At 42.2% G+C, this 26,720-nt stretch overlaps 1 protein-coding gene across 1 annotated transcript; it reads right to left on the minus strand.

Annotated features, from left to right (window-relative positions):
- Positions 1-4,247: 4,247 nt before the first annotated feature.
- Positions 4,248-26,719, minus strand: CCDC85A (coiled-coil domain containing 85A; the record flags this gene model as incomplete). Its single annotated transcript, XM_019613465.2, has 3 exons — positions 4,248-6,378; positions 23,633-24,548; positions 26,654-26,719. Coding segments are annotated over 3 exons (1,041 nt in total), but the record flags the coding sequence as incomplete, so codon positions are not given.
- Position 26,720: the final 1 nt, after the last annotated feature.

Genomic DNA, 26,720 nt, shown 5'->3' on the forward strand with positions numbered 1-26,720 from the left:
ATCTTGTAGAGTAGCTCCTACACTTTCTAGGAGAGACGTAAAATAAAGCTTCAGTCTACCTTCTGCCATTACTCGCCCTTTGGAAGTCAATTTTTTTCCCCCCTCCCCTTTTCCTCCATAACTTTTTAATCATTCTTCATCAACTTACCATTTTTTGTCCCTGATCAACAGAATTCCCCTTATAATCACAATAAAGCTTATACAAAATATACACACATCACCGTGCTCTCCAAAGCATTCACGATTCCATGTGACCCAACAGCATCTTTGTTTTGCCCAGGCAGTGCTGTACATGCATAGAACTGCTTCCAGCTTTAATGCTCAGGTTCAATGCCAGTACTGATAATGCCATCATTTTCACATTGTGAAGCATGTCTTTGTTATTTCACATTCTTACTACAGCCGTCCTAGCTGAACAGCAGAGCATTCATACTTGGCCATAAAGAATGGCCTGTGTGCTCTTCCACCTCACGAACCCAGCTAACAGCAAAGGATTCACCCCACCAAAGAAAAAAACTAAATAAAAACGGAAAAGGGTTACTAACACTAGCAAGACAGTATCTTTTTAATATCATAGTTGAAACAAGATGACTTTACATCTGATTCTAATTCAATACAGTATTTTCTTTTACCAGCTAAATTAAGTTGATCCTAAATATGCTCTTTCAGGGAGCATGTAAATAGGAGGGGGAATGGCTGTTTACGAGAGTGGACAGTGATAGGACAAGGGGGAATGGTTTTCAACTGAGATAGGAGGTTTAGGTTGGATATTAGGAGGAAGTTTTTCACAGAGGGTGGTGAGGCACTGGAACAGGTTGCCCAAGGAGGCTGTGGATGCCCCATCCCTGGAGGCATTCAAAGCCAGGCTGGATGTGGCTCTGGGCAGCCTGGTCTGCTGGTTGGCGACCTGCACACAGCAGGGGGTTGGAATTGGATGAGCATTGTGCTCCTTTTCAACCCAGGCCATTCTGTGATTCTAAATATTGCTTCTCTGTGGAATTTTTCCAAGCACAACTCACATATTAAGCAAGTACTATCCACAGTGCGGTGTTGCTCTTAAAGACATTTGAATCTTCTTCATGGAAGTGTATTTGAAACCTCCACTGGAGAAAAGCTTTGTTCAATTGCTGCTCTGTTGGGGTTTTCTTCCTGTACTCACACCTTGGTTGTGAATTCTGAGGATGTTTCCTTTGTTCTCTCGAATGTCACTGTCTTTTCATGTTCTCACAATGTATTTAAAGGCCATTTGTCTTACTTGAAGGGCATTTGAAGGAATAGCAGTAGCCTAACATTCCAGTTTCAATCCTACACTGTGCCAATTTCATCTCACTGCTTGCCTGAAATTTCCTTTACACTTCTCCTTCAGGAACCTGCAGACATAGGGCAGTAGTTAGCAGAAAGAAGCAAGGTGTCATGAGCCAGAAATAGCAAAACAAAAGCTACAATTTTTCTGTAGAAATAGCAGTGTTAAATACAGTAACTGCAGTGTCTCAGGTAGAATGCTGGCACTTTCTATATGAGTGAATGAGCTACAAACACCTGATCTTCAAGTGCCAGACGGCTGGAATGCAGGCAAGGAGCACTAGTACCCCTCAGGTGAGACACCAGGGCTATGTGGGGTTTCACATCCAAGTTCACAGAAGACAACTGATCACTAGCAGCAAGTGCCAGCAAGTTATCGAGCAGCTCAGATTCATCTGCAAGGTCAATACTTTGATAGCACAGCATTTTCAGTGTGTCCTTGGAGGTACTTCCCTGGCTGTTCCAATGCCGGTAGAGCTAGAGGTGTTGCTCCAGAGGAATGCCTGCTGGGAGACCTGCTCTGAAGCTCATGGGCCAGCTCCATCTTTGAGCAGCAAAGCACAGAATGAAACTAAGGGAAAGGAGAAGCAAAGTTATTGCCTCTTTTTCCTTAACCTAGCACGTTCCAAAGCAAGATTAACTACCAGCAAGGGTAAAAGGTGGTGGGCAACACTTCAGCTGAAAAACAAACAGTGTGATGTAACTGCTGTTGAAAATAAGAATTGGGTCCTGCTATTCAACCCCACTATGGTGTCACCTGTCCTGAAGTGAGCAGTAACTTCTCATCCAGACCCCGGGGATGTCCAAATATCAGTTGGACTCTGTCTCTCAATGTAAGCAATCCACCTACATCACTAGCTGTGCAAAGCTGGGTATTCCATTTTAGCCCAACACTGATGATGCTTCTGTCAGATCGTTATCAGTCCAAAGAGATACTGAGAAGTCTATTCTTTTAGAAAGCTTTACTTCTAAACCTTTAAGGTTTAAAAATTCCTGTCAAAGTGAAATACAGCTTATTCTTCTCACAACTGTACATGCAGATTGCATTTTTTTTCCTAAAGCCTCCAAAAAGCCCAGGAGACAGACTATTCATCAGAAAAACATCAAGTTGGAATTTGAAGTCATGCAAATAAGATCTCAACCCAGCTGCTCACTTATAAATAAAATAGCCCACAAATAAGGGAAAGAAGGTTCATCTCCTTAGCTTTGAACCTGAAAGAATGCTGTTCAATCCCAGGCAATTCTATCCACAGTTTAATTCATTTTATTTTTGAAGTTCTACTGTTGCAATCATTACCTTTGGATTTGCTACCAAGCCTTCCTTGTGCTTCAAATTATAGAATTCGCACCACTTAAGCTCTTGCTCCTACTGGAGAAAGTAGAGGTTCAGAAATGGCTGTGAGATACCTCTGGAAAAACATTATTCCCTTTTCATTCAAAACCTTAAACTTATTCAGTCTTGACTTCATCAAGATACTATCGAGGTAAGCGTACAGATTCCAAAAATAGCATCAGCACCAAGATTACTTGTACTGCACATATTCCTGGACACTTTCCTTCTATCTATCCCCTCTGACACGATACCCAGAACATCACTAAAGCTTAGTATCAGATGATGGCATTCAGCATCTGGCACTGCAGCAATTACTGAGCTACTGTGACTGAATTCCTCTCCCCAAGTAATCCTCCCCACGCTGGCACTCACATAAGAACCTGACTTTTGAAGCAAGCACTGATCTGCACTATGACACGGAATGCGTTCCCAGGTTGCTTATCTCACATAATGTAAAGCAGCCCTAGTATGAATTTCACAAGCAGACTAAGGGTTCTGGCATTGCAAGCTCTATTATACTCCAGATATTTGACTCATATGCAATTCCATGTCAGATGCCATTGTGTCAGACTGCCCCTCTGCTGCCATCTGTCACATGGCAACAAAATGGAATGGAACATTATTACTACAGCCATCCCACCAACATCCACTTCTGATATTGTGGGCCAACACCATAAAATAGGAAGCATTACTTTCAGGACAGCCCTGATACTTGTACCCTTTATCTAGACAAAAATTACCTAAAGCATGCACCAGGCTTCCCAGTTTTCTCCCTTTTTTCTTGGCTCCAGTACAGTATCCTCAAGCCTTGACACCACATCTACTCCATGTTTTAACTGCTCATTGCATTTTGTGTAATGAATACTGCCTATAAACCATGCCTTGTACTTCTTTACTGCCCTCCTGTCCTTCAGAGGCTTTACGATTCCTGCTGACACTTCCTACCCAGGAAACCTCAGATCTGGGAAGGATTTTACTTTGGTTTCTTTAAGGAAAGGAATATACACAAAAAACCCTCAAATCAATCAATCCACTCCCTTTCTTAATTCTCAGGAAACAGATATTCTAGGGTATTTCATGCGTAAGAGCTCTTTTTCAGCTTCCACACTAAGAACCAAAGCTACCATTAGACCAAGAGTTATTCTGCATTTGGTTTGGACTTGCAAGACATTCATTCATACCTTCATTTGACATTTGAGCCATTCCTTTGTCATTCAACTGAGAAAAGCTATAGCAAGCACTATTTCATGGTTGTACTGAATAAAACTTGGTCCTTGAAAACAAACCCATGATGCAGCAACATCAACATTCACAAAATCACAGAATCACCAAAGGCTGGAAAAGACCTCCAAGATCATCCAATCCAACTGACCATCTATCACCAATCTTGCCCCATTAAACCATGACCCTCAGTACAACATCAGCATGTTCCTTTAACACCTCCAGGATGGTGAACCTACCACCTCCCTGGGCAGCCTGTTCCAGCACATGACCTAATAGCCAACTTGAATCTCCCTAGCACAACTCAAGGCCATTCCCCCTAGTTCACTCCATTCACACTGCTACTTTTTTTTTTAACGGGGGGTTTTTTTTTTTTTTTTAATTTTTTTTAAAAAGGGTGAAGATTGAGATGCCAACATTTTTAAGGAAACTGCCTCTTTCACGACTACAGTAGCTCATCAGGCAGTCAAGCCAGATTTAGGTATGAAATTCCAAACACTGATTGTTCTGATAAATGTAGGGTGACAGATAACAAAGCAGGGAGATGTACAAAGAACAACCATGATGGATCTTCATCAAGCAGAATATTTGCCAGCTTGCTGCTCTGTAGGGATTACTATTGAAAATGTACAGCAATCAGTAGTGAGCAGCTCTGAGGGCACTCTATTCTCAGGTAATCAGAGCAGGGGAATTACAGGTACCTGAGAGTTACTGCCTCTCCCAGCCAGGAGAGGCACAGACCTGGCTTCTAAGTTTTGAAACTGCTTAGCATTGAATTTTCTGAAGAGATGTTGCCATAGTGGAGACAGCATCTCCTAAAGAGAAAACAGGTCAGAGAAAGGAATTCTTCCCAGAGTGGGAATAATCTCGTCAAGGCACATCCTCAGACAGTTTCCACCCTCAGCAGACAGTTTTGCTTATAATTACATTTATTTCTCATTCCAAAAATCATAGCACAGAAGGGTGGCAGAGCATTAGGAATGACCCAAAAGGGGCAAAAAACATGAGATAGGTGCTGTTTGTAGTAGAGAAAACACATAGTTGCTGCGATGAGAAAGGATGAAGTGCTTGACGACTCAAAACAGACTGGAAAGCAGAGCTACGCTGGCTTTGAAGCACACTGCAGAACCATGCTGCAGTTTCCAATGAGTGAATATAACCTAAACCACAACCAATGTTTGTAGAGAACCTTGGGAAAATTATGTTCTTGGTCACTAGGACTTTAAAAATCAAGCAGAAAGAATTCACCTTGCTATTTCAGCCTTAACCATACTTAAAATTGATTCAAAAGATATTTTTTCCCCATTACCTAAACAGTGAGAAGAGCCACGCTCACAGAAGTGTAGCTTTTCTTAATTGGAAAATAAACAAAAAATATGGAAATATGCTGAGCCTTTGCTTTGGTTAGCCAAGACGCTGGCGAACCCTTCTGCCATCCTGGAACTGCATGAGAGCCCGTGTATAACTGAGGATAATGCAACACCCTCTAACCAAAGCTAAGCCAGTGGGCTCAGCAGACGGCTGTAGGGTAGGAACCAAAGTTACTCCACACCTGAAAATTTCCACTTAGATCCAATACACAGGTGCTAGGGAGATAGGCAACATAGGATAAAGGCTTTGACAGTCTCCAGTGGCACCTGAAGTGCCACTGGCACTGACAGTTCTATCAGTAGACGCATAGAAATGCAATTCCTGATACTGCTGAGCTGTTCAGCAGTTGAGTTGCTCCTTCCTCTGCCAAGACTCCATATGCACCAGTCACCTACAGGATCCAGTGTACATTGTCAGCTCCTTTTACATAGTCAAGACTACAGAGATGAGACATTCCTTGTGGATGAGCTGCACACATTTACATAGCACAGTTATTTCCATCCCCCTCCAGTGCCAGCATCAAACCCGAGTCTCTCTGCAGCAGGAGAAGCCCCTCAGCCCTGTGCCATAGAGGGGCATTCCTGTTGTGAAAAGAACAGTTTTAAAATCTCCAAATTTATTTTTCAAGGGCTTCTGTTTGTTTGAAATGTTTATCAATCATGTAAGATTCCAAGGGATGCAAACAAGTGATAACACGAATAATCCACTGAAAACAAGTTCTGCATGTTGTTTCTACAGTTTTAAAGGTGATAAATCATCAAATCACCAGCACAAGACCACAGCATCTATTTCATGCATGAAGCAGCACTTCATCATGGTAAATTTAGCAGTGCCTTTATTGAACTGACTGCAGTCTCTGTCCAGCTTGCAGAACCCAAATAGTTTTTTCACATTATATTTCTCAGAACTCAAAGTAAATCGCAGTCTCAGCTTCATCTATCTACTGGATTTTTAGAAAACAACTTCACCTTTTCAGATACTGAACTCAGTGAATCTGAGGACAGTTTGAGGACTGGAGTTGAAGGAAAAATCTCCTCCCAGTCCCCATGGCATCACATTAAGGATTGAAGAGTCAGTTTAGTTCCCACTCAGTCAAGCTTCTGTTTGCTTATTTGCTGCACGCTGTCTGGCTGGTTGGTTTTGGTGGTTGTCTAAAATAAAGGAAGTAACTAAGTTAGTCAATTAGCAGTGGAAAAGAACTGAATGACAGGCCTACAATGTAGCTACATGCTATTCCTCTGGAGATCAATGGCAATTACTTCTACAAGAAGAGATCAAACTGAGTACAATCAATTTCCTTTCTCCTTCCTACCAAAAACAAAATAAAAGCAGTTTCAGCATTTTCTCAAATCCCTCTGTCCCTCCTCGCCAGTTTGCTGGCCGTTCTCTTCTGGCACAATCCCTGCTTGTGCTCTAAAGGATATATTACACACGTCTGACTGTGCTAAGCCTTCATTCCAACCCCACCTGTTTTCTTCACTATAAGCATTTAAGTATGATATCTCATACTTTAATTAGTGCAGGAAGCAAAGTTTTTGGCAAAAGAATGTCAAGAACAACACGGGTTCCTGTGGAAAACAGCAAATCCCTTGGCTTTTTCTGTCTGATATATTAAGAAAAACAAAGTTCTATAAAGAAAAGCCCTTTGATAAATTTAAAAATGCTTTTTTTTTTTTTTAATCTATATGGAGTTCGGAGACTTTTCACCTATCACAGTTTTCTGTTTGCCTTTCCTTTTACCCACGCTGCCTGGTAGAAGCCAGGATCATTTGCCTTTCTACCTGTCTACTCACAGCCAGCCGGGCAGGAACAAGAGCCCTGGGGAGACTACACATGCCTCCTCTAAAGGTGTAATAGGAGTAACAGCACAGGAGAACCACACACAAAGGCCACACAATCCTGCAGTTCTCTTTTTCCACAACTTCCACAATTCCCACGGCAGTTCCCCATATAGTTCTGCTTTCCTGAAAAGCAGTGAAGTACTTGGTGCAATCCCTTGACTTAAGAGGGAAAAAGCTCCAAACCACATCCACAGCAACTGTGACTTCCAGTACACTGTTGAGTACAATCTGTATTTATTCAAGAACACCAACATATCATTATTTCCTAAGCAAACACTGCTGGCTTTTTGCAGCCACCTGTGTCAAAAGCAAATAGACAAAGCATCATTCCAAACCCCAGAAATGTAATCAAAGTTCATAACACAACAGCTCAGGTGCTACTCACATACAGTTATTTTTCTGAAGCATTAGATGAAGCCTCACTGACAGCAAGAATGCCTCAAAGAGCTCCTTAATACTTGTTCTTTTGCATAGAGCAGACCTAATTCCTGCACTCAATATACTAACAGTTTGGCAACATGTATGTAATAATTCTCCTTTTTTCTTCTGTTTGTTGAATCTCAGCCTGTAGAACTAAATAGCTTCCATATAATCTGCTAATACCCTCTGTACCTTCTTCTGCAACCTTTTGGAAGACAGATTTAGAATTCCCTAAAACATCTTTCATATCCTCCCCGGAGTTCACTCCATTTGCATGGAAATATTTGCATGGATATGACAGCCCATACCTACTTATTTTCCTGCAAAGCCAGGCCACATGACACCTGGAGATACAATTAGCAGCAAACACATCAAGATCCTGCTGTAAGATAGCAAAGTTTTAAACAGTATATATATGACAGTTTCCCATGCTATTTAGATGTGGGTCTTGCATTTGTGCAACATGTAATTATATGATTATCAAGCAAGGCACTGCAGCTTTTGTCAATGAAAATACTCTATTGCTTTCATTGTAATTAATCTGATACAACTATCCGTCTGTATACATATTATCATACTTACACAGTTGGGTGAATATTTTCAATTTGATGTTAAATGAAACAAGAGGCCCCTAAATTAATTAATATCGTTGTATAAGGATACACTTAAAGGACCAGCAGTTTCTTCCCTCATTCACTAATGTGTTTCTTTCATTTGTTCCCAAGTACTAAGGCACAGGCACAAAGGATCATCACATTGCCATTAATGAAGACTGCACCATGTCATTTAAATAGCTGCTAGACAAGCACTAACCAGAGGAACACCTCCAGCCCATTTTGTTCTGAATAACACCTCAACATTGTCAAAAATAAACCAAGGATAAGTAAGATTTTAGGAGAGTCATCTTTTAAGCCAAATTGCAGCTTTACACATCAGTGCTGGTACAGGTGAGAGTCAGCCTTCATGGGAACAGGCACAGCACTGCTGCAACTACAAAAATAACATCAGCTTTGGATACACAGGACAGGCAGGGCTTACAGCAGCTACAACTGGGTTGGAGGTGTGGGAAGGGAACCATGATCCCAGAGCTTTCCTCTTTTTAGGTATTCTGGTCAATGTTACCTACAACATGATCTACACAAGCTCTTTCAAAATGCCCAAAGCAGAGTTTCCAAGCCAAGATTTAACTAACGCTCACCTATCGATATGCTCTGAACTTTAGGTGTGCATCAGCTCCCTGAAGCACACGATTTCTTCCACTGTGAAGTTTAATGAAGAACACTTTGCCCTTTAGAAGACAATCCTCAGATGAGCAAATGCTGACATTGTACATACAAGGAAGATGCAGAAAAGCTTACAGAAGTCAATAGAACCACTTCGCCATATCAGGTTAGAGCAGTTCAGAAATGACCACGATCCAGGCCTAAAGATTCAAGGCTACACAATTGCAAGCAGCACACTCAATACATTAAGACTGCAACCAAACAGATCTACTCAGCTCTTCTTCTGTTTGTTTTTCACACTTCAGACTACCGTGCATTGTGCCCTGCCTGATGGATTGCTCTGATCATGCTTGCAGGCGCATCTCTAAGCTTTTAAGCAGCTCTACAATGATGAAGGAACATAGTGAAAGCCATCTGGATCTTCCACTGAAAATCTTTATTAGATCCTTACATACTGCTGGAGCTGACCTCTTTGCCATATTGCTGAATCTGTCCAATTTTGTTTGAACCATCAGTCAAATCCAACCAGATTAAAGCAGAAGTACAGGATTCTGCACTTTGAAGAGAGACAGCTGACAAAGACTCTTAAGAGTACATATACTTGTAGTAACAAACTATTAAAAGTAGTACTTGCTGTTTAATAGCAAAACTGAGAATCCAAGTAATTGGATCACCTCATTTTTGCCTGCAGATAGTGTACGGTGTTTATAAAAGGCAACAAGAGAATGTCTGCCCCATAAAAGTGATAAAAACTTGACAGTGCTGGTTTTTCCATAGTTGTTAAGACTTCTGTTGCTCTAACATAATTGCTTTTTCAGCAGCACTAACAATCAAAGAAGTCCTAGGAATGGCTTTTAGAAATTAAGATTAATTGATTAAAAGTAGACAGAACATGTTTTTTTTTTCTCCTTTTTAAATAGGAAAGCTCAGATTTCAGCTAACACAAACTTCTCGCAGATGGCACAATAGCAGTGGTTAAAGAAATTAATAATGAAAGACTCCTGCTGTTCCAGTATGCAGAAGAGTCCTGCTTTACAGAAAGCTTCAGTAGAGAAATAGAGGGTATATAAAGAGACTCACATTTCTACAGTATCAACTACCAGGATTACCAAACCAGCCCCAGTCATTCTTCTCCACTGTCAGGCATTACAGCAGACTTGCAGTAAGCACCATTAAGTTTGAGACACCGAAAGCCCAGGACAGCTCAGAGGTACCATGGAAATAAAGTCCTGAGTGCCCACTGTGAGCCAGGCAGCATTAGTGCTACCACGATGGCTGCTATAGCACAGCAGGAGGATGCTGCAACACATCTGGTTTTTATCTGATAGCAGGATAAGGGGGGCAGGATATCAACTCTGTATCTGCAACTGACAAAAAAAGCTGCATAGTCAGAAAGAATGTACTTTGGTTAGTACATTTATCACCAACAAGTAGTGATATATGATTGGCCATTACTTACATCGTTTCCTACCATCTCAAGTTTGGAAACACTGGAGCTCTGGTTGCAAGAAAGAAGAACTAGATTATAAGAGCACCTCCATTTTCTGGAAGCAGGGATGCAGTTAGAAAACAGTGCAAACTTATCAAAAAGCACAGCTGCAGGAGCCAACTTCAGGTAACTTGATCATGACATTCTCCTTTCTTCAGTCCTTCACTTTGCAACCTCTGTACTAGATTCCTTTTTCCTTCACACACACACACACACACACACACACACACACACACACACACACAAAACCAGAAACTACATGCTCTCCTCTGAGCAGCTTCCCTGTAGGTCTTACGAGGGTGCGACTCAGCACACCAGGGACAGCAAGAAAGGCTACGGCTGTTATCTGACTGCCTTCAAACCTGGATGGAGAGCTCTATGTCTGCTACCAATCTTTCTGAAAGCGGACAGAGCTTCTTGTAAGAGAAGTTGCAGGATTTCCTTTGTATTATGGGCAAAAAGGGATTTCTGCCTGCTTCCCCTGGAATTGATATCTAAGGCTCAGTTCCTATTTTCATGACACCACGTGAAGATCAAACAAAGAAAGCTTCTACAAGCCTATGAACTCAGTGGGAATGTGCAAGTGTATAAAGTCAGTCACCTGCATAAACAAAAGTAGTTCATTACCTAGATCAGTATCTCCAACATGACAGCATGGTGAGTCACTTTGTTCTCAGAAGCAGCAAGATTTCAGTCCCCACAGCTGCACACACATGTACTGTTATAGTGCAGCACACAAGAATGCAAAGCAGGCAAGCACATGCTCACCCCAAGCAGCAGCCAGAGCCTCATTCATTGGCCTGTCCGTATTCCTGGAAGGCATGCCAGGATATCTGCTGGTGGTTTGTGTTCCTAAGCCTGCCCAGTTCCATCTCTACATGCACTCGAGCTGCAGGCTTCTGGATAACCCTGCTGCTGGAAAGCAGGAGGGCAGCACAGTTCTCCTCATGCTAACTTTCTCTCACACTGGATAACAGCCCAGACACACACAGAGGTATTCTGGTTCTTCTGTCACTCTGTAACTTTTCCAGCCAGGCCATGGTCTTCAGTCTCAGAAACTGAATTAGCACCTCTTCGTGGTAGACAGATAAAAGTGTTGCGTCTTTTAATGCATGCTTGTGACTCGGGCACCTGACCTATGGTCATTTGGAAAGCACGTTCACTTGACTGAACACAAAGCACAAGATCATAGAATGGTTTGGGTTGGAAGGAACCTTTAGGATCATCAACTTCCAATCTCCTATAGGCAGGGATGCCTCCGTCTGGACCAGGTTGCTCACAGCCCCATCCAGCCAACCCTCGAATGCTTCCAGGGAGGGGACATTCACTGGGCAGCCTGTTCAGTGTCTAACCACCCTCACAGTAAGGAATTTCTTCCTGATATCTAGTCTAAACCTACCCTCTTCCAGTTTAAAGCCATTTCACCTTGGATGCAACCACTTGTCGCGTGGATGTTCTAGACACTGCATTAGAGGACCATTTTCACTGACTGCCAGTGGTATCCCGAGGGTTTCAGCTCGAAAGTAAAACAACTGGGATTGTACCTTGACATTTTGACCACTTTCAAATATCTGGGAGTTGTTTTGAGAAACTACTTTATTTTTTAGACTATTATTACTGTATTAGATTTTTTTCTAGTCTCTTGACATCTCTTTAACTACTTACTGTTAATTTTACCTATTCAGGGGTTCAGAGTTTCATTTCCTGACCAATAGCCAGGAAAAGTTTAAAGTGACAAAGCTATGACAGTCCCATGTTAGTTTTACATAGCTGATAAGATACAATAGGAATGTTCTTAAAGGAGAAGTTTACATGGCTCTGCAGAAGACTTTTTACAAGGAAAGATATTCAGACAAGTGCTGCATCAGAAGCAGCACCACATGTTCCCATACTTCAGCACGGGAGACAAGACACTTCTTAATTGAAAAGCAATAAAGTTTTTCCCAAAAGCTAATGCTCTGAGAACTTAAGAATATGCACTTATATCAAGCACCAAATAATCAGACCAATCTAATTAAGAAAAGGATAATTAGAAGACTAACAGGTTGCTAAATCACACTCAGAACATACAACTTGACGCTTGCTCTAGTTTATAAGAGAGACTAAAATAGCAACAAGATCAACGTTACTTTAATCCCTGGACAAGTTTCAAACATTGAATTGCACTCAGACCACAGCCACATTAAAAACCTCAATACTTAGCATGGCAGGAAGCTGCCGTAATTGAAGTAGTTATGAGAGTAGAGAGCAAGAATCATGGCTTTGCAATGTCATCACTTATCAGAGAATGGAACCTTTCAGGCTGTCATTTTTGAATGTCAAAGCCTGGTTCCCCAATGAGCATACATTACTACAGAGCTTTAAAACCCTGGACTGGATTCCAGTTGGTGCCATTCACAATTTTTACAAGTGTCTGTATAGCAGTGACATTGCACAGCGAATCTCCACCTTTTGGTAGGCAGCAAGAGCCTTCATGCAACCTCCCCTCCAACGCACTGCTCCTGCACACTGCTTTTGTGCTACCCACAGCATTCGGTAGCTATCAGCAGCCACCACCCACCTGCTGGAAATGAGTGGATGGAAAGGGAAGGGCGCTCAGTCAAAAGTCTCAGGAAGCTCCACGTCACCAGGAGCCCATCTCCCACTTGTGCCACGTCACACAGGTGCTCATACTATGAGTCCTGCCACAGATTTAGACCTAAGCAACATTTCCCCCATTCCCTGCCACATCCACAAGATGCCACACTGTGGATTGACACTAGGGGTCCAGTGACTATCTTGCCACATTACTACATTCTGATTTCTTACATATTTGTTTTGAAGAGTAAGAGCTTTCTTTTCAAGATTTCATTCTGATGAAAGATGAATATCCCCCCCTTTGATGGTACCAGCTCAGTACAACCCCCAGCTGATAGCCATATCTCAGCTTCAGATCAACATTTCCCAAAGACAATTACAGCTACACAGCTACTCTGCAGTGTTAGAAACAAGACAGAAAACTGTAATTTCCCTTAGTAAAGCTATCACAGTGCTCCATTTTAAGGCAGTTTGGTAGATGTTTAAGAAGTGTTCTCAAGCACACCTTTAAATGCAAGAGGTGCATTAAGATCATACAGTATGCTTGCTGCAGGTACAAAAATTAAAAAATAGCTTTGAACCCCACTGGCCTGGTTAGCTTAAGTCATGACATTCAGAAAGGAAGGAAACAGATTGCCTTAAAACTTGATTTTGAAAGGAAACACATTGAGAGCATTTGTAGCAAGCTAATTGTTCACCAATGTGTTTTTTAGACATGTGAGTAACCTCAGCCCCAGTTTTTGCCCCACATTCAAAACAGGCTAAGAAAAAAAGCTGTTAGAAGAGTGGTATGATGCAATGGAATAATCAGTAGCTAAAGTGCAGGAAATCTGGACTGTAGATACAGCTGGGGGCTGTCTTGTCATTTGTTCAGCCCATTGTTCTTTAATGCTCAAGATGAAGATCACAACATTTGTTTCCTTAGTAAACTGCTTTGAGATCTACTGATAAGTGCCAAACAAAATCCAGGCACTACCAACAGGTGTAAGAGTTTACTCAGGTTAACATCACATCCACAGCTCTCTGCAAGCATCAGCTTCAAGATGTAGAGATCCCTCCAGGCAGCCAAACCCATACAGTCCTTCCTCTCATTCAAAGCAAGAATTTATTTCACCAAGATTCCCCATTAAGCAGTACTGGTTTTTACAACTCCAATCATGCCCAGCCTCTGAAGAGCTGCAGAACTGAAAGAGCAAAGCTCTGAAAGCCTGGGTTTTGCTCACAGGACCCAACTGCTCTTCCTCCAGCCATGCTGCTAGATCCTGAAACCAGCTGGCTGCTTTGTTCCTCACCTACCAAGCACAGCCACTCACACTGCTGAGGCACGTGAACACTAACAGCACCAATGGGTGAAAACAGGCACTGTGAGACCAAAGTGGTTAAAATTAAGATGCTCCTGGCTCCCTGGGAAACAGCATTTCCTAACAAACAGGATACAAGCACTAACCGAACTTTTCTCATTCCAGACAGTGAAAGTCTGATCACTTTCACCTTCTATAACAAACCTTTTCCCATGAGGTTCAAGAGCTTATTGCATCATGACGGAATTCTGGGCAGCACTGCAAGATCAATCAATTAAAATTTAACAAAACTCAGGGGCAATTAAGCACTCAAAAACATTAAATCAGAGAACAAGGCACCTGACTGCATCTGGTCAACACCTTGTTTCTCCAGTAACTAAGACAGCAAATACTCAGAACTTCACATTAGGGCATAACGTGTAGGGTGGGCACCTAATGTGAATTTACTAAAAGAAAAAAAAAAATCTGCTAAATGCACCTCTACCAAACAAAATAGACACAAGACACTACATTAGAAGTATAGATTTTTTTTCAATACTGGTAAATTCCAAAGTTACTTGGCTTTGAAAGCAAAATAAAACCTATTTATCATTCGAATATCCTACATTAATATGTTTCAAACACCCATCCTGGTATTTGAATATTCTCTTTAGTTAAGAATGTTTAAACAGAAGCACCATCAGGCAACACACCTGGAATAGAATATGTTGTCCAGGGAACTGCTTCCAAGCTTCAGTGCCCACAGTACACATTTCCAGGTGGCAGCTGATAAGCATTGACTTGTCTTTAACTACAGTGCCCTGTTTAATTTAGGTTACTGGAGAGCAATAAGGACAAAACAAGTCCTTCTGAGCTACATCTCTTTTAGACCACTGCTGCACTCCTTCAGTCTACAGTTGGATTCAACTGCAGTAGTGTGAGCAATACGAGGAGCTCCTCAACACCACATGAAGTTGCTTGAGAGGACAGAACTAAGATCCATGCTTCTGAAAGTCTGATCAATCACTTCCATGCTGTCAGGTAGTCCAGCCAACCATTTTACCAGCAGAGTTCAACTTGCAGTATACACTAAAAGATAACAACTCTTTCTATCCTATTACTTCTATAAATGATGTAAAGATGGGCAAATAGCAATATTCAATTGCTGAACAGAACTTAATATGCTCAGGATGCTTTTTTGTCCTCCAAACTCCCCAAAATATTCACATCTGCTATGGTAGCAGGCAGTCAGCATGAAGGATTTACCATTACCAACTGGAGCATAGATCAAATATTAAGTTTCAATAAGAAAAATCAAAAAGTTCTTAGCACCTGTACCTGGAGGAGACATTGATTCTGGCATCTTCTGCTGTTTAGTTAAGACTGCAGAGCCTTTGGTCTTGGTGGTTGGAAATCTGGTTAGGGAAAAAAAACCGTTGTTGGAATGCTTTGCTTTTAGGTTTTGTTTATGGACTTAATGGTACTGCAAAAACCTAAAATTTAAAGTTCAAGTTTGAAAAAATCTTACAACAGACACAAGGAAGCAAGGCAAGCTACAACGAGAGGCTACTGATCCCATTCAGAGCACCACAGGGGCATGGCTCTTTAGGCATCTTGCTTCTCTCTGGGCATCCCATCTCAGTATAAGTCATGTGTCCAACCAGGAGTGAAGCACTCACATGCTTCAGAGGACCTAAACCAGTTTTCAGGTCCTACTTCACAGCATCCATACGCTCCTGCTTGATGTATTTGGCTGCCTTTAGATGAATTATTTTGGCTGCTAGTTTTTGTTTTGTTTTTTGTTTTTTTTCCTCCTTTCTTCCCATGTTATCCTTCCTACTGTTATCAGTGATGTTTTCTGACCACAGAAATCTTAAAATACATTTTTAACATTACTAAGATTCATCCACTGCAAAACCAAAATAAACTCAGAAACCAAGAGAGGATGTGGGTCACCAATCAATGCTGTTGTCCAGGCTCATCTGAACCTCACACAGACGTGAGCTGCATAGTGATCAATCAGTTCTGCAAGTTTCAGAAAAGCATTTTTCCCCCTGCTTCAAATCCAAGGTACAAATACCTGTTCCAGACTCCCACAGGAAGTGTTATCAATGCAAATTTTCACTATTCACACGAAGATAAAGAGATGCAATAACACAAACATAGTGAGTGAGCTTTGAGGCCAAACACTTGAAAGCAGCATCCTACTACTGATCGGATCAGAGAAGTTAGGTTTGACAGGCACGGAAGTGATGGAACAATTTGGGTAGTCTTGAGAAGATATAAAAAAAAAAAAACTTTCAATATTATTGCTTACTAGATGGCTCTTTGCAGTCCTCCAGCTGTTACTCAAGGCAGGGCTTCAGTGCAAGTGTGTTGGGTCAGTACAAATAACCCCTTTTTTTTTTTTAAAGGAGAGGAACTTTCTCAAATCAGTATAATGAACCTCTTCAGGTTACAGAGAGGAAGAAAAATCACGACATAGCAGCCATAGTAACTCACAGTGAACTTCACCAAATGATGGAAAGGAAAAAAAATAAAGGGTTAAAGAAATATTGACTTGCTGAAGCATCCAAGTGCGTAACTGCTGGCTCCCTGTTCTCACCAAGAACATACAGAGGCAATGCTAATAAGCCAAAGTTTTACAGCAAAACCAACAAGGTACACTAAGGCTACTTGTTATTCACAAGCTTCACTTAACTGTTCATCTTCTAGGACAGCTGCTATCTTGAGGTAGGCTGTCCCACTTACAGTCAATAGATCTGCAAACACTTTCATGCCATGCATCCCTATATGCTCATGTGCAGACCTCAAACCATGATCCCAGCACTTCTGTGTATCCTGCAGAATTAAAAACACCTAAAAGACTTACAAACATACTAAGTGTGCACAGAGTGGTAACATCATGGCATGGGATTTCTTTTGTTTCCATGTCTGCTTCAAGAATACTTTAGTGTATAAGCTTCCCACCTTTTTATACTTGTATAATTAATTTCCTCAGACCCAACTTACTGTTATGACCAATGTATCTCACTGTCTTTTAGTCCTACTATTCAACACTTCCTCTGCATTAATCTTTCCTTATTCTTATTTTCTTTGGTATTTTTCTGTTCTGACACTAAGTCCCAAAATAAGAGAACCCACTTCAAGAGAACCCGAAACAAAACAAAGAAGGGAAAAAGAGAAGGCTGAATTCATCTTCCTTGTCTGTTTAAACACACGTTTCAATTTCTCAACTGTTTATTCCCCATGTTACAGGAGATTTTTAATGTGTGTTCCCAAAGGAATCAAAGGACAATATCAAAACCTTTCACATTACTTGAGGTTTGCAATAAAAGGTGAAAGCCAAATTCCTAAGCTCTTGAGCAATATCACAAGCCACACTTGGAAAGTGAGCATATGGGAAAAAAAAAAAAAATTGTATCTCTTGTACAAAGGAAAAATAACCATAAGAAAATGAGAAATTGCTATAGTGGATCAGCCCACTGGGACAATCAGCATTTTATCCTCTTCTTTCCCCCAGCAGGAATTATGGCTGGCTGTTTTAGGTGATGACAAAAGTTCTTCCCATTAACAGCCCTGTAACAAAACACCTGAGTGAAGCTCATTCACAGTTCAGCTACTTAGAAGCTGATGTTTGTCTTATACCAGATGAATCCATCTCTTCCCCCAACAGTAATTACCACGTCTTTACATGCTATCTTTTGCTTTGCGTTACCCAAAGGAACAGGTGATGCTTCTCAAGGCCTTGACCTCTGCTGGGCTCCGCATCATTTCACAGAGCCTGGATAGATCTGCCACTGCAGCTGAAGAGTTTAGTTGTGTTTAATAGGAAGCTCAGTCATTTCTCCAGATTTCTCAGCACAATGCTCTATCCCTTTTTCTTTGCTAAGGGATAACACGGTTGTCTTTGGATAGACAACAACACTGAGGGTTATACAGTGGACTTTTCCACAGCTTCAAGCGGGATGCTGTAACACCAGTCCTCCCACAGCCACCACGTAGTTCAGATGGAAACCCTTTACCAGTATGGTTGTAGGTCAAGATACACTTCTTTCTGCACTGAGGAACAAAATTCAGAACTGAGCACTGCAGCCCTACCTGACTCTCTGAACAGAACCCAGATATTCAAGAAGTACATGCAGGCAAGATTTACATCAAAACCATTAGATAAATACATTCTAACTAATAAATACATCCTCACTATGGATGCCCCATAACACCTGTCCATGCACAGAATGTCACTGGCAGCACAAAGCAAACCCCACACTACACTGGCTGCCATGCTCTCCCCTCTAGTTATGAACCTAGTCAGCCCCAACATCTACACTGCCTGCATCACTAGCTAATGAAGTTTAATATATCTCAAAAGTAAACATTCAATTTACAGATAGCAGAGCAAAAAAAAACAACAAAAAAAACAGAACTGTCTTTAATTACACACACAGTATATCCTATGAGGCTGAATTACTTGAATAAACACTAAGAATTATTATAATAGCCAAACTCTACATTAGAGCTGCCAGAGATTAAAGGATTTCACAATGTAATCAGAGCAGTGTTTTTTAAAATATATTTTACTATCACAAAACCAGAGCACAGTACCTCAGAAAGCCACGCAGGGGTCTGTGTTAGATGAGGTCCTGCCCCCAGGCAAAAGGCACTCTTCCCAAGCAAGAACTTAGGGCTTCAATGTGAGGATTCTCCATTCTGGCACTTTCAAACGGAATGAAGTCTGCCCACGTATTTCAGGCAGACAGCACTAACTGCTCCCCAAGCTCCTGATGATTCTCCTGCTGATACAGAGGAAAATACCTTGGGACTCACAGTGACAGGATCACTGCCTCCAATGAATCAGGAGCAAGCCCTTAGTGCAAAGTCATCTGTTTTGCAAGATATGACATCCACAAAGGAATGTAAAAACCCCTATGTGATGACTTCACGTGCCCATCTAGCACCAAACAGACAGAGACAGAAATGAACTTCCACAGTCAGCCCTAATCTGGTCAGTTACCACTGTTGGTATTACAAGTCACATTTTCAACCTGGAAAAAAAAAAACCTCCACAAAAATGAGTTTAGAGCATGCTGTATTCATTACCAATCACATACGTGCATATTCTCTTACAGCATACAATAACACTGATTTACAAGCCTGATGTGAAACCTACAGAATTCAACTGACAGACTCCCGTTGACACAAAAAATTCAGAGCTCTACACTTAAAATAAACGCCCAAAATAAGCAGTAGATTAATTCATACTGACAAGCAAAAAAAAAAAAAAAAAATGCCACCAATCCTGAAGCCTTAGCTTACATATCAGGTTGCTCTCAAGAGCAAGCAATGCTGTATCAGGCTTCAAATGGCAGCTGTACCAGAGTGGGTGCCATTGGGAAAGCTCAAGTTCCATTGCTGTGCTGTACACTGCCATTCTGGGTAGGAAAATCACTTCCATTTCAACTGCAAGAAGAGAATGCGAGCAAAAGTGACATCATTTCACTGTTTGGCCAGCACAATGTGAGCTGTTTCCATGGAAAGGCTGTCATTTGTTTCAGTAATGTTACTGCAAGGTTCCTCTCTCTGAAGAGATACTGTAATTTTCTCTTTTTACTTAGAGAAGCAAAATAAAAAAAGTGTTTTCTTACTGTGTTCCCCTCCCAAGAAGCACATTTACAGCAGGAATGGCACAAGACTGAAGCTGAGCTTAACTTACAAATACTCTTGTTCAATTGAGGTGCTGCTGCATTTGCTCCACAAGAGCCCTCACACCTCCAGCAGTATGCAGTGTTAGTCAGCAGTTTTACTGCTCCTCTGTAATAACCTCAGCAGGAAGCAAAAAGCACACAGAAAAGCCTTCTGATATTTTCTTTGCACACAGAAGTCAAAGCCTGGGGTAAAACAAAGGAATTCTTAAAACAGGAAGTTTACAATAAATTGCTACACCACCACTTAGATTGCAAATGCCAAAGTGACGTGAGTTTCTATAGAGGCACTTCCACCCCAGGTATTTGTGTCAGTTAAAGACTAATGTGTGTTATGCCACAGCATTGGTACAATCTGATTTCATGTATTTAATCCCACTGGCATTTTCTCTTCCAAACTCAGTGTCTGTTCAAAATACCCCTGTGCTCATTAACCACAGCATCTGAGAGTCACAGTTTTATCATCGTGTTCACTTGGTTGAAGCCTTGAAAAACAAGATACGTAAGTTTGGCTTGATGTTTGTTAATTGAAAACATAGCTTTCAGACCTCATCTGCTGTCACTCCAAGAAATGAGGATGCACATTTCAGAAATACACGTAGAATACTGAAGTTATTTACATATATACACACACACTCTTATATAAAGCTTCTCAAGTGTTTTCAGGTTTTGTTGATAAGTCATACAAGAAAAAAAAATAGACAAGATCAAACTTTTGAGAATAGAAAGTGAGAATAATTATGAAAGTAAACGTTATCACCTCATTCTCTGCTCCTTCAGCTGCTCCTAAGGACCAAAGATGCTCCTGACCTGCAGCAGCTTCCTGTGTGCCACAGGACAGCTTAAAACAAGCATGAGGCCAAAATGGTTAATGCATGTGCCACGTCCTGTAAAGCACTGTGCAGTAACTAAAACTGATTTATAAGTCTGATATGTATCACATTTCTGATACCACTGATTTAACTGTAGCTTAAGAGCTTGATAAAACTAGCAAAGACCAACTCCATTCCCCGTGTGTTTATATGCAGGGAAAGTTCTGGTTTAAATAATAGTACCTGACTGAACACACTGCTTCCCTGTGGTCACCTAGGCACTAACAAGACCACAACTCAGGGCGAGCAGGAGCTGTCAGTGACGTACAGAAGCTCCTGATCCAGCAGAAATAGCCAGGCTGTTTGCATGCATGCTTTCCAGATAGGAACAGCAATTTCAGATAGAAAACACAGTACTTTGCAGAACAAGATCCAACGTGCAGAGGAATACTTTCTCCTCTCAAACATGGTTTGGATTTAAGACCAACAGGGACAGGTCAGTCCTCTACCGAGACAGCTAATTCTAATCATTTATTCATTATTTTATTAAGTCAGATGATGTTAGCATTCATCATTTAGGATCACAAACACTTCATTCTCTCTTACTGCAAGTACATGAGTATCACAATAAGATGAAAAGTGACCCGCAAAATAATTGAACAGATGTGACATCACGGTCTTCCTATACTCCAAGTTTTAATAAATCAGTTTTAACCAAAATGACACGTTATATATACTACGTGATCTTTTATACTGCTCATCAGAATGTCCAACCCATATTTTCCACATTCTCACCATCCCTTACAGCAGATGCAAAAGGCAGGGGTGCACACAAAGTGTGCAAATTGAGATTGACTTGTTACTTGTGATTACTTTTGCAATGACAAGCGCTAACAGCCAGAGCTTTTACCACTTCCATATTACTTGCCCTTACCCACGTTAACAGCAGCTGACACAAACAAAACCCACAACTCAGCCCAGATGTGAAGACCAAGTACCTCTCTGAAGTTTAAGGCAAGTCCCTCACAGCAAAGCTGTCACACACAACCACTGACTGAAGTGAGTCCAAGGCCAAACCAATGTCAGTAGTAAGCCTCTCAGTTGACACCCACTCCATGCTTGCATCAAGTTACATATATGAAAGAGGAGACATCTGACAACTTACTGGTGAGCCAAGTCCTCTGCAAAACTGATTATATGAAGTGCGGGACAGACAAAACTCTGATTAAAGTCAATAAACAGACTCCTAGATGGGCAGCTGCCATCTCCAGCTCCTCATGGCTTGAGGCCAAGCTATAGATCATGGCAATACACTACATAAGGACACCAGTCATCACAGGTTTAACACCACAGCTGCCTTCCTATTAGTAATAATGCTGAGCTCCCAGCATGACCATTTGGACAAAACAAATACCATCAAAAAGCCCACCACGCTGAGAGCAGAAAACCATATATTTGTCTGTGAATGAGTTTTAAAAATAAACACCTAAAACCTTACATCAATTTTCTGCTTTACCAGTGGCTAGACTGATGAACATAAGCAAGAAAAAGGCAGCTTTGGGTTTCCATAGTTCACTCTACTTACAGCTAAGTCAACGCACTCATTTTAAATAGGAAGGAATGAATGATGAAAGAAACACAGTATTTAAAAGGACGTTTTATAAAATCAACTTTCCTAACATGTGCATTACACATCTTCACAAAATTGTCAAGCATTCTTCTTGCTAATCACTTTAAAATGCTTCAAAAATTAATGAGAAGTCTCTTGCACTTACCACTCTGGGGTTTGTCAGCCCTGTCAAGTACATCCATCTCACTGTAAGTAATCTGGATTTGTCCCTACAGAGCAGGTTAACTTACAGAACGCCTTCAGTAAAGATAGCCATCACAGATAAATGGACAGGTGTGAGAGAGAAACATGGTAAGTGACGAGGACAGCACCCAGCACAGAGCTCACTCCATCTCTCAAGCAGATCCAACAAGCATTCACTTTCACCGGTGCCAACACAACTCCTCCCAGCTGCTTATAAAGACAGAAATATGTGAACTCCATCCAAGGCAATTTATTAAGGCAAAATCCTCACTTCAGAACTTGATTTCAGATGTGTAGAGGTCCAAGAAATGGGTTTTCATGTATACAAGATGCTGATTTCCTTCATGAAAACATCTTTAAGCACAAAGAAAATAGAGCAGACTACAGAAATTGCACCAAGTCTATAACAAGTTACTCCAGCAGCACAGCAGGATGTTTCAACTTTGTTTTAATCATTTCATTTGCTCTATTTCATTCATTTTAATACTGTCACAACTGCTTGTCTTTCCAAATACTGACACTGTGCCTATCTTTAGTTAATTGCAATCAGGGAGAATACACAGCTCTTAGAAGCTGTCCTGCTTGTTGGCCATCTTCATTAAGCGCAGCAGTAACAACACCCACAAAAAAACCCTGAGATCATCCCTGACTTTTTTAACTTGTTATAATTAAACACATGCAAAGTCAAGGTTTTGAAAAGTTTTAGAAGGCACTGTATAGTCAAGTATATTGAGCCTCACTCTTCATTTGGGTTCTTTTCTAAGTTTAATAAAAAAAAAAGATATAAGAAGCCTTCTAGCAATAAACATTAGATTTTACAATCCTTAAGGCTCCACGCAGGCTAGGTTAGGAAGGTGGAAGAAGAACTGGATACATTCACCTCCACTGCAATGACTCAAAAATAGGCAGGACAAGAAACAGACAACTGCTCCCAAAGGATGTAAATAAGCCTACTTAGGGACAGCCTCCTTCCACAGAGCAGGATTAAGAGCAAGAGCTACTGCTTTATACCCTATAGGCAAGCACTCAAGATTCACATCCCTGCTTTTTTAAACCACCCAACACCTACTGGACAGACAAAGAGGTATAATCTAATTAATCTGCTTGCTACCAGAATAATGTTGACACCAGACCTCCTGCCTTCCATTTCACACAAGAAAAATACTCCTTTTCCATAACCAGCCAAAATAGAACTGAAACCACCTTGGTAATTTTCACAGTGACTTTTCACTAAGTTTATTGACCCACCATTCATTCCATTGTATATACTTCTGTGGTGAGGGGACAGGTCATCTGTTACTTGTCTCCTGAGGGTACCTTCTCTGCTGCCTGCACTGAGATGCTTGAGATGCTCTGGGCTCCCTCCATAGTGTTTTTTGAGGTGCTCAGGGCTCGTGCCCCTCACTTTGTGAAGATGTTCTGTACTTCCACTGGGCGTGTGCTTTTGAAGGTGATCCGGACTGCCACTGCTGTGCTTTTGATGCTCAGGGCTACTGCCAGGCCTCTGCTTTTGAAAGTGTTCAGGGCTACCACTCAAAACATGCTTTGGGAGAGTTTCTGGACTGCTACTGCTGTGCTTTTGTTGTTCAGGTGCTTTGACAATGGTTTTCTGATGTTCTGGACTCGGTCCTTTCAGGTGATGATCAGGACTGCCCGAACTCCTGGGCTTCTGGAGATGCTCGGGGCTGATACTCCTGTGCTTCTGATGCTCAGGGCTTCCTTCACCCCGAGCTTTTTGAAGATGTTCTGGGCTCGTACTTGGATGATGTTTATGATGATCTGGACTGTCTGTGCTTCCCGTGCTAGAAGTACTGCTCCCATCACCGACATCTCTTATGTAAGTGCTGGTGGCAGTTAATTGGCACAGGCTGATCTGGCTGTCAATAGAGCTCCGGCTGCCTGCTCCACCACCCTTCTCCTCATCCAACAACACACACAATTCCTTCAGCTCCAGGTTTTCCTTCACCACTTCTTCTTGTCTCACTTCCAATTCTTTCAGCTTCTGTAGGTACAAGGCAACCTCTTTGTGCATAACACTGGCACTGTATCTGCCCAGTCTCTGCCACTCACGGGACACCCTCTTGCCTTTCTGCCTGTCGTCATCCAGAAAGCAGCACAGGTCTCTCAGTTCCTGGTTATCTTCTTGCAGCTTCTGATTGATATCCTTTAAAAGAAAGATAATCGTGACTGAGAGGTGTCTAAAAGAACCAGCGTTACATCATCACCATGATACGAGCCAGCAAACAGCACTGCCATAAACCCATCATTTAAGCACTCGAGCAAGGCAGAAATAATTGCATGTGCAGATCTGCCATACAACAGCAGCATCGTGCTCCAAACAAACAGAGCTGCTGCTCAGCAAGTGACTATAACCTTTCAAAGGTTCAAAAGCTCAGTTCTGATCAGGCAAAAAAAGTTTCCAGTGTTTCATTTATGCTCATCCTAAATATCAGAATAGCTCTGTTCCCAAACAGAGCAAAGATCGTAAGCTCTCTCATGAGGATCTCACTCCCTTGAGAAATATTCACATGCATGGTACCGCTAAATATAACTAAAGTATATCAGAAATTGTCATTCCACTTAATTACTAATGCTTATTCTCTCTATTCTTTAGAACACAATCACATATGAAAGTGAGCACGTGTCAGAGATTTAAGATATTTGAGTTTTGATTTCATTCCAGATTTCCATGAGAACCTTATCAGTCATCAGCTTACCAGCACGACCTCAACCACTCTGAAAAGAACCCACGTGCCTTAACAGATTTTGCATTCCAATCCCAGTACGCGACTCCACATCCTTCCTTAGGCGAGGAAGCACTCGAAGCAAATGCTCCAAAGCAGAAGTGTTCAAGCTACTACTAAAGCAGAACAGCATGCCAAAGAAAATATTGTCATTATTTCGTGTTCCTAGTGGCTGTATCTTACTTTCTTGTGCCGTATCTTACTTTTTCTCAACTCAATATTCATTTCTTCTTCTGTGGGACATTAGAAGTGGAGATTAGTCAAACCATTAGAAGGCAAGCCTTATAGAAAGGCCATTTTAGCACAGTTTCTGAAGAGCGTGAGGCTTTTGCAGCCCCACTAGACGTGTGCATTTGTCTGATCTTCCTCTCAAAGCAAACTCAAGGCAGCCTCAAGAAACCTGCACTGGAGAGAAATAAGTGATCCCATGGCTCAGGCAGAAGCAGGAGGACCCACATACCAAGTGCGGGCATCACTGCTCCCCAGGGCCCTACTCTTGGACAGAGAGGTTCAGGCACCACAGTAGGCTCTCAGACCTCATTCTCCCAAACTCCCTGTGGAAATTCCAGCTAAGACATCTGAACAAATGGTGGAAGTCACACGTCACTTAGGGAGTTAGGCACTGCAAGGGGAACTTGTCACTCCTTCCTGCACATCTTGGCCTGGCTCGTTCCTCATCTGGCAGATAACTCCACGTGATGGCACAACATATAGCTAGGAGAAAGGCACCATAAACTAACCTGCATCACAAAGGTCACATCTGCTTGCACTGATGCACACTGAGAGGTCCCCCACCCAGGACATCACATATCCTCAGAAGGGATGCACTCATACTCTGCAGAACGGGAAGGCGGAGGAGCAGCCTCCCCCTGCACACTACTTAGCCGTGTCACACAGCTACCAAAGATGCTTTTTCAACAATTTACTTGCCTGGATCTATTCTGCAAATCGGGACCCCTTTTCCCCTATTCCCTCGTGTAATAACGCAAAGCCCACACCGCGTTTGGGTGCCTCCTTCCCTTTAACTTCAAAAGGAATTTCTTAAGACAGTTTCATTTCTCGAAGCAATAAGACAGAAGCTGCCTTTCAGCCGTCTCTAAGCGAACACGCCGGCTCTATCACGGACCGCCGCACGGTGCATCGGGGCGATCACCTGTAAGCAACGGCACCGCCTCCCCAGCCTTCAGAAGCGGAGAAGGAAGCGCCGGGATCTTACGGCTCTCACCGGCCGAGAGTTAAACGAAGGAGGGACGCAGCGTCGCAGCCGGCAGCGGCACAGCGCTGGGAGCGGAACGGAACCGCGATAGGATGCGGGACGCTGCCGAGCAGCCTACAGCCGAGCCCGCAGCCCGGGGACGAGCAGCTCGTATTAAGTCACCTTACACGGCGGCAGCGTAAAGCGGGCACGGCCTCCTGCGCGCCTATCGCCGCGCTCTCCCGATGGGGACGCGTCGCTTCGCCCGGCGCAGCGCAGCCCGGCTCGCAGGTGACGAAGTGCCGCTCCCCGGCCCGCCCCGAGCGCTACCTTCAGGCCGCGGATCTCGCCGAGGTGCAGCTGGAGGCGGCGGTTCACCTCGCGGATCAGGGTGGTG

The sequence above is a fragment of the Meleagris gallopavo genome, chromosome 2, assembly GCF_000146605.3.
Source record: "Meleagris gallopavo isolate NT-WF06-2002-E0010 breed Aviagen turkey brand Nicholas breeding stock chromosome 2, Turkey_5.1, whole genome shotgun sequence".
NCBI lineage: Eukaryota > Metazoa > Chordata > Aves > Galliformes > Phasianidae > Meleagris > Meleagris gallopavo.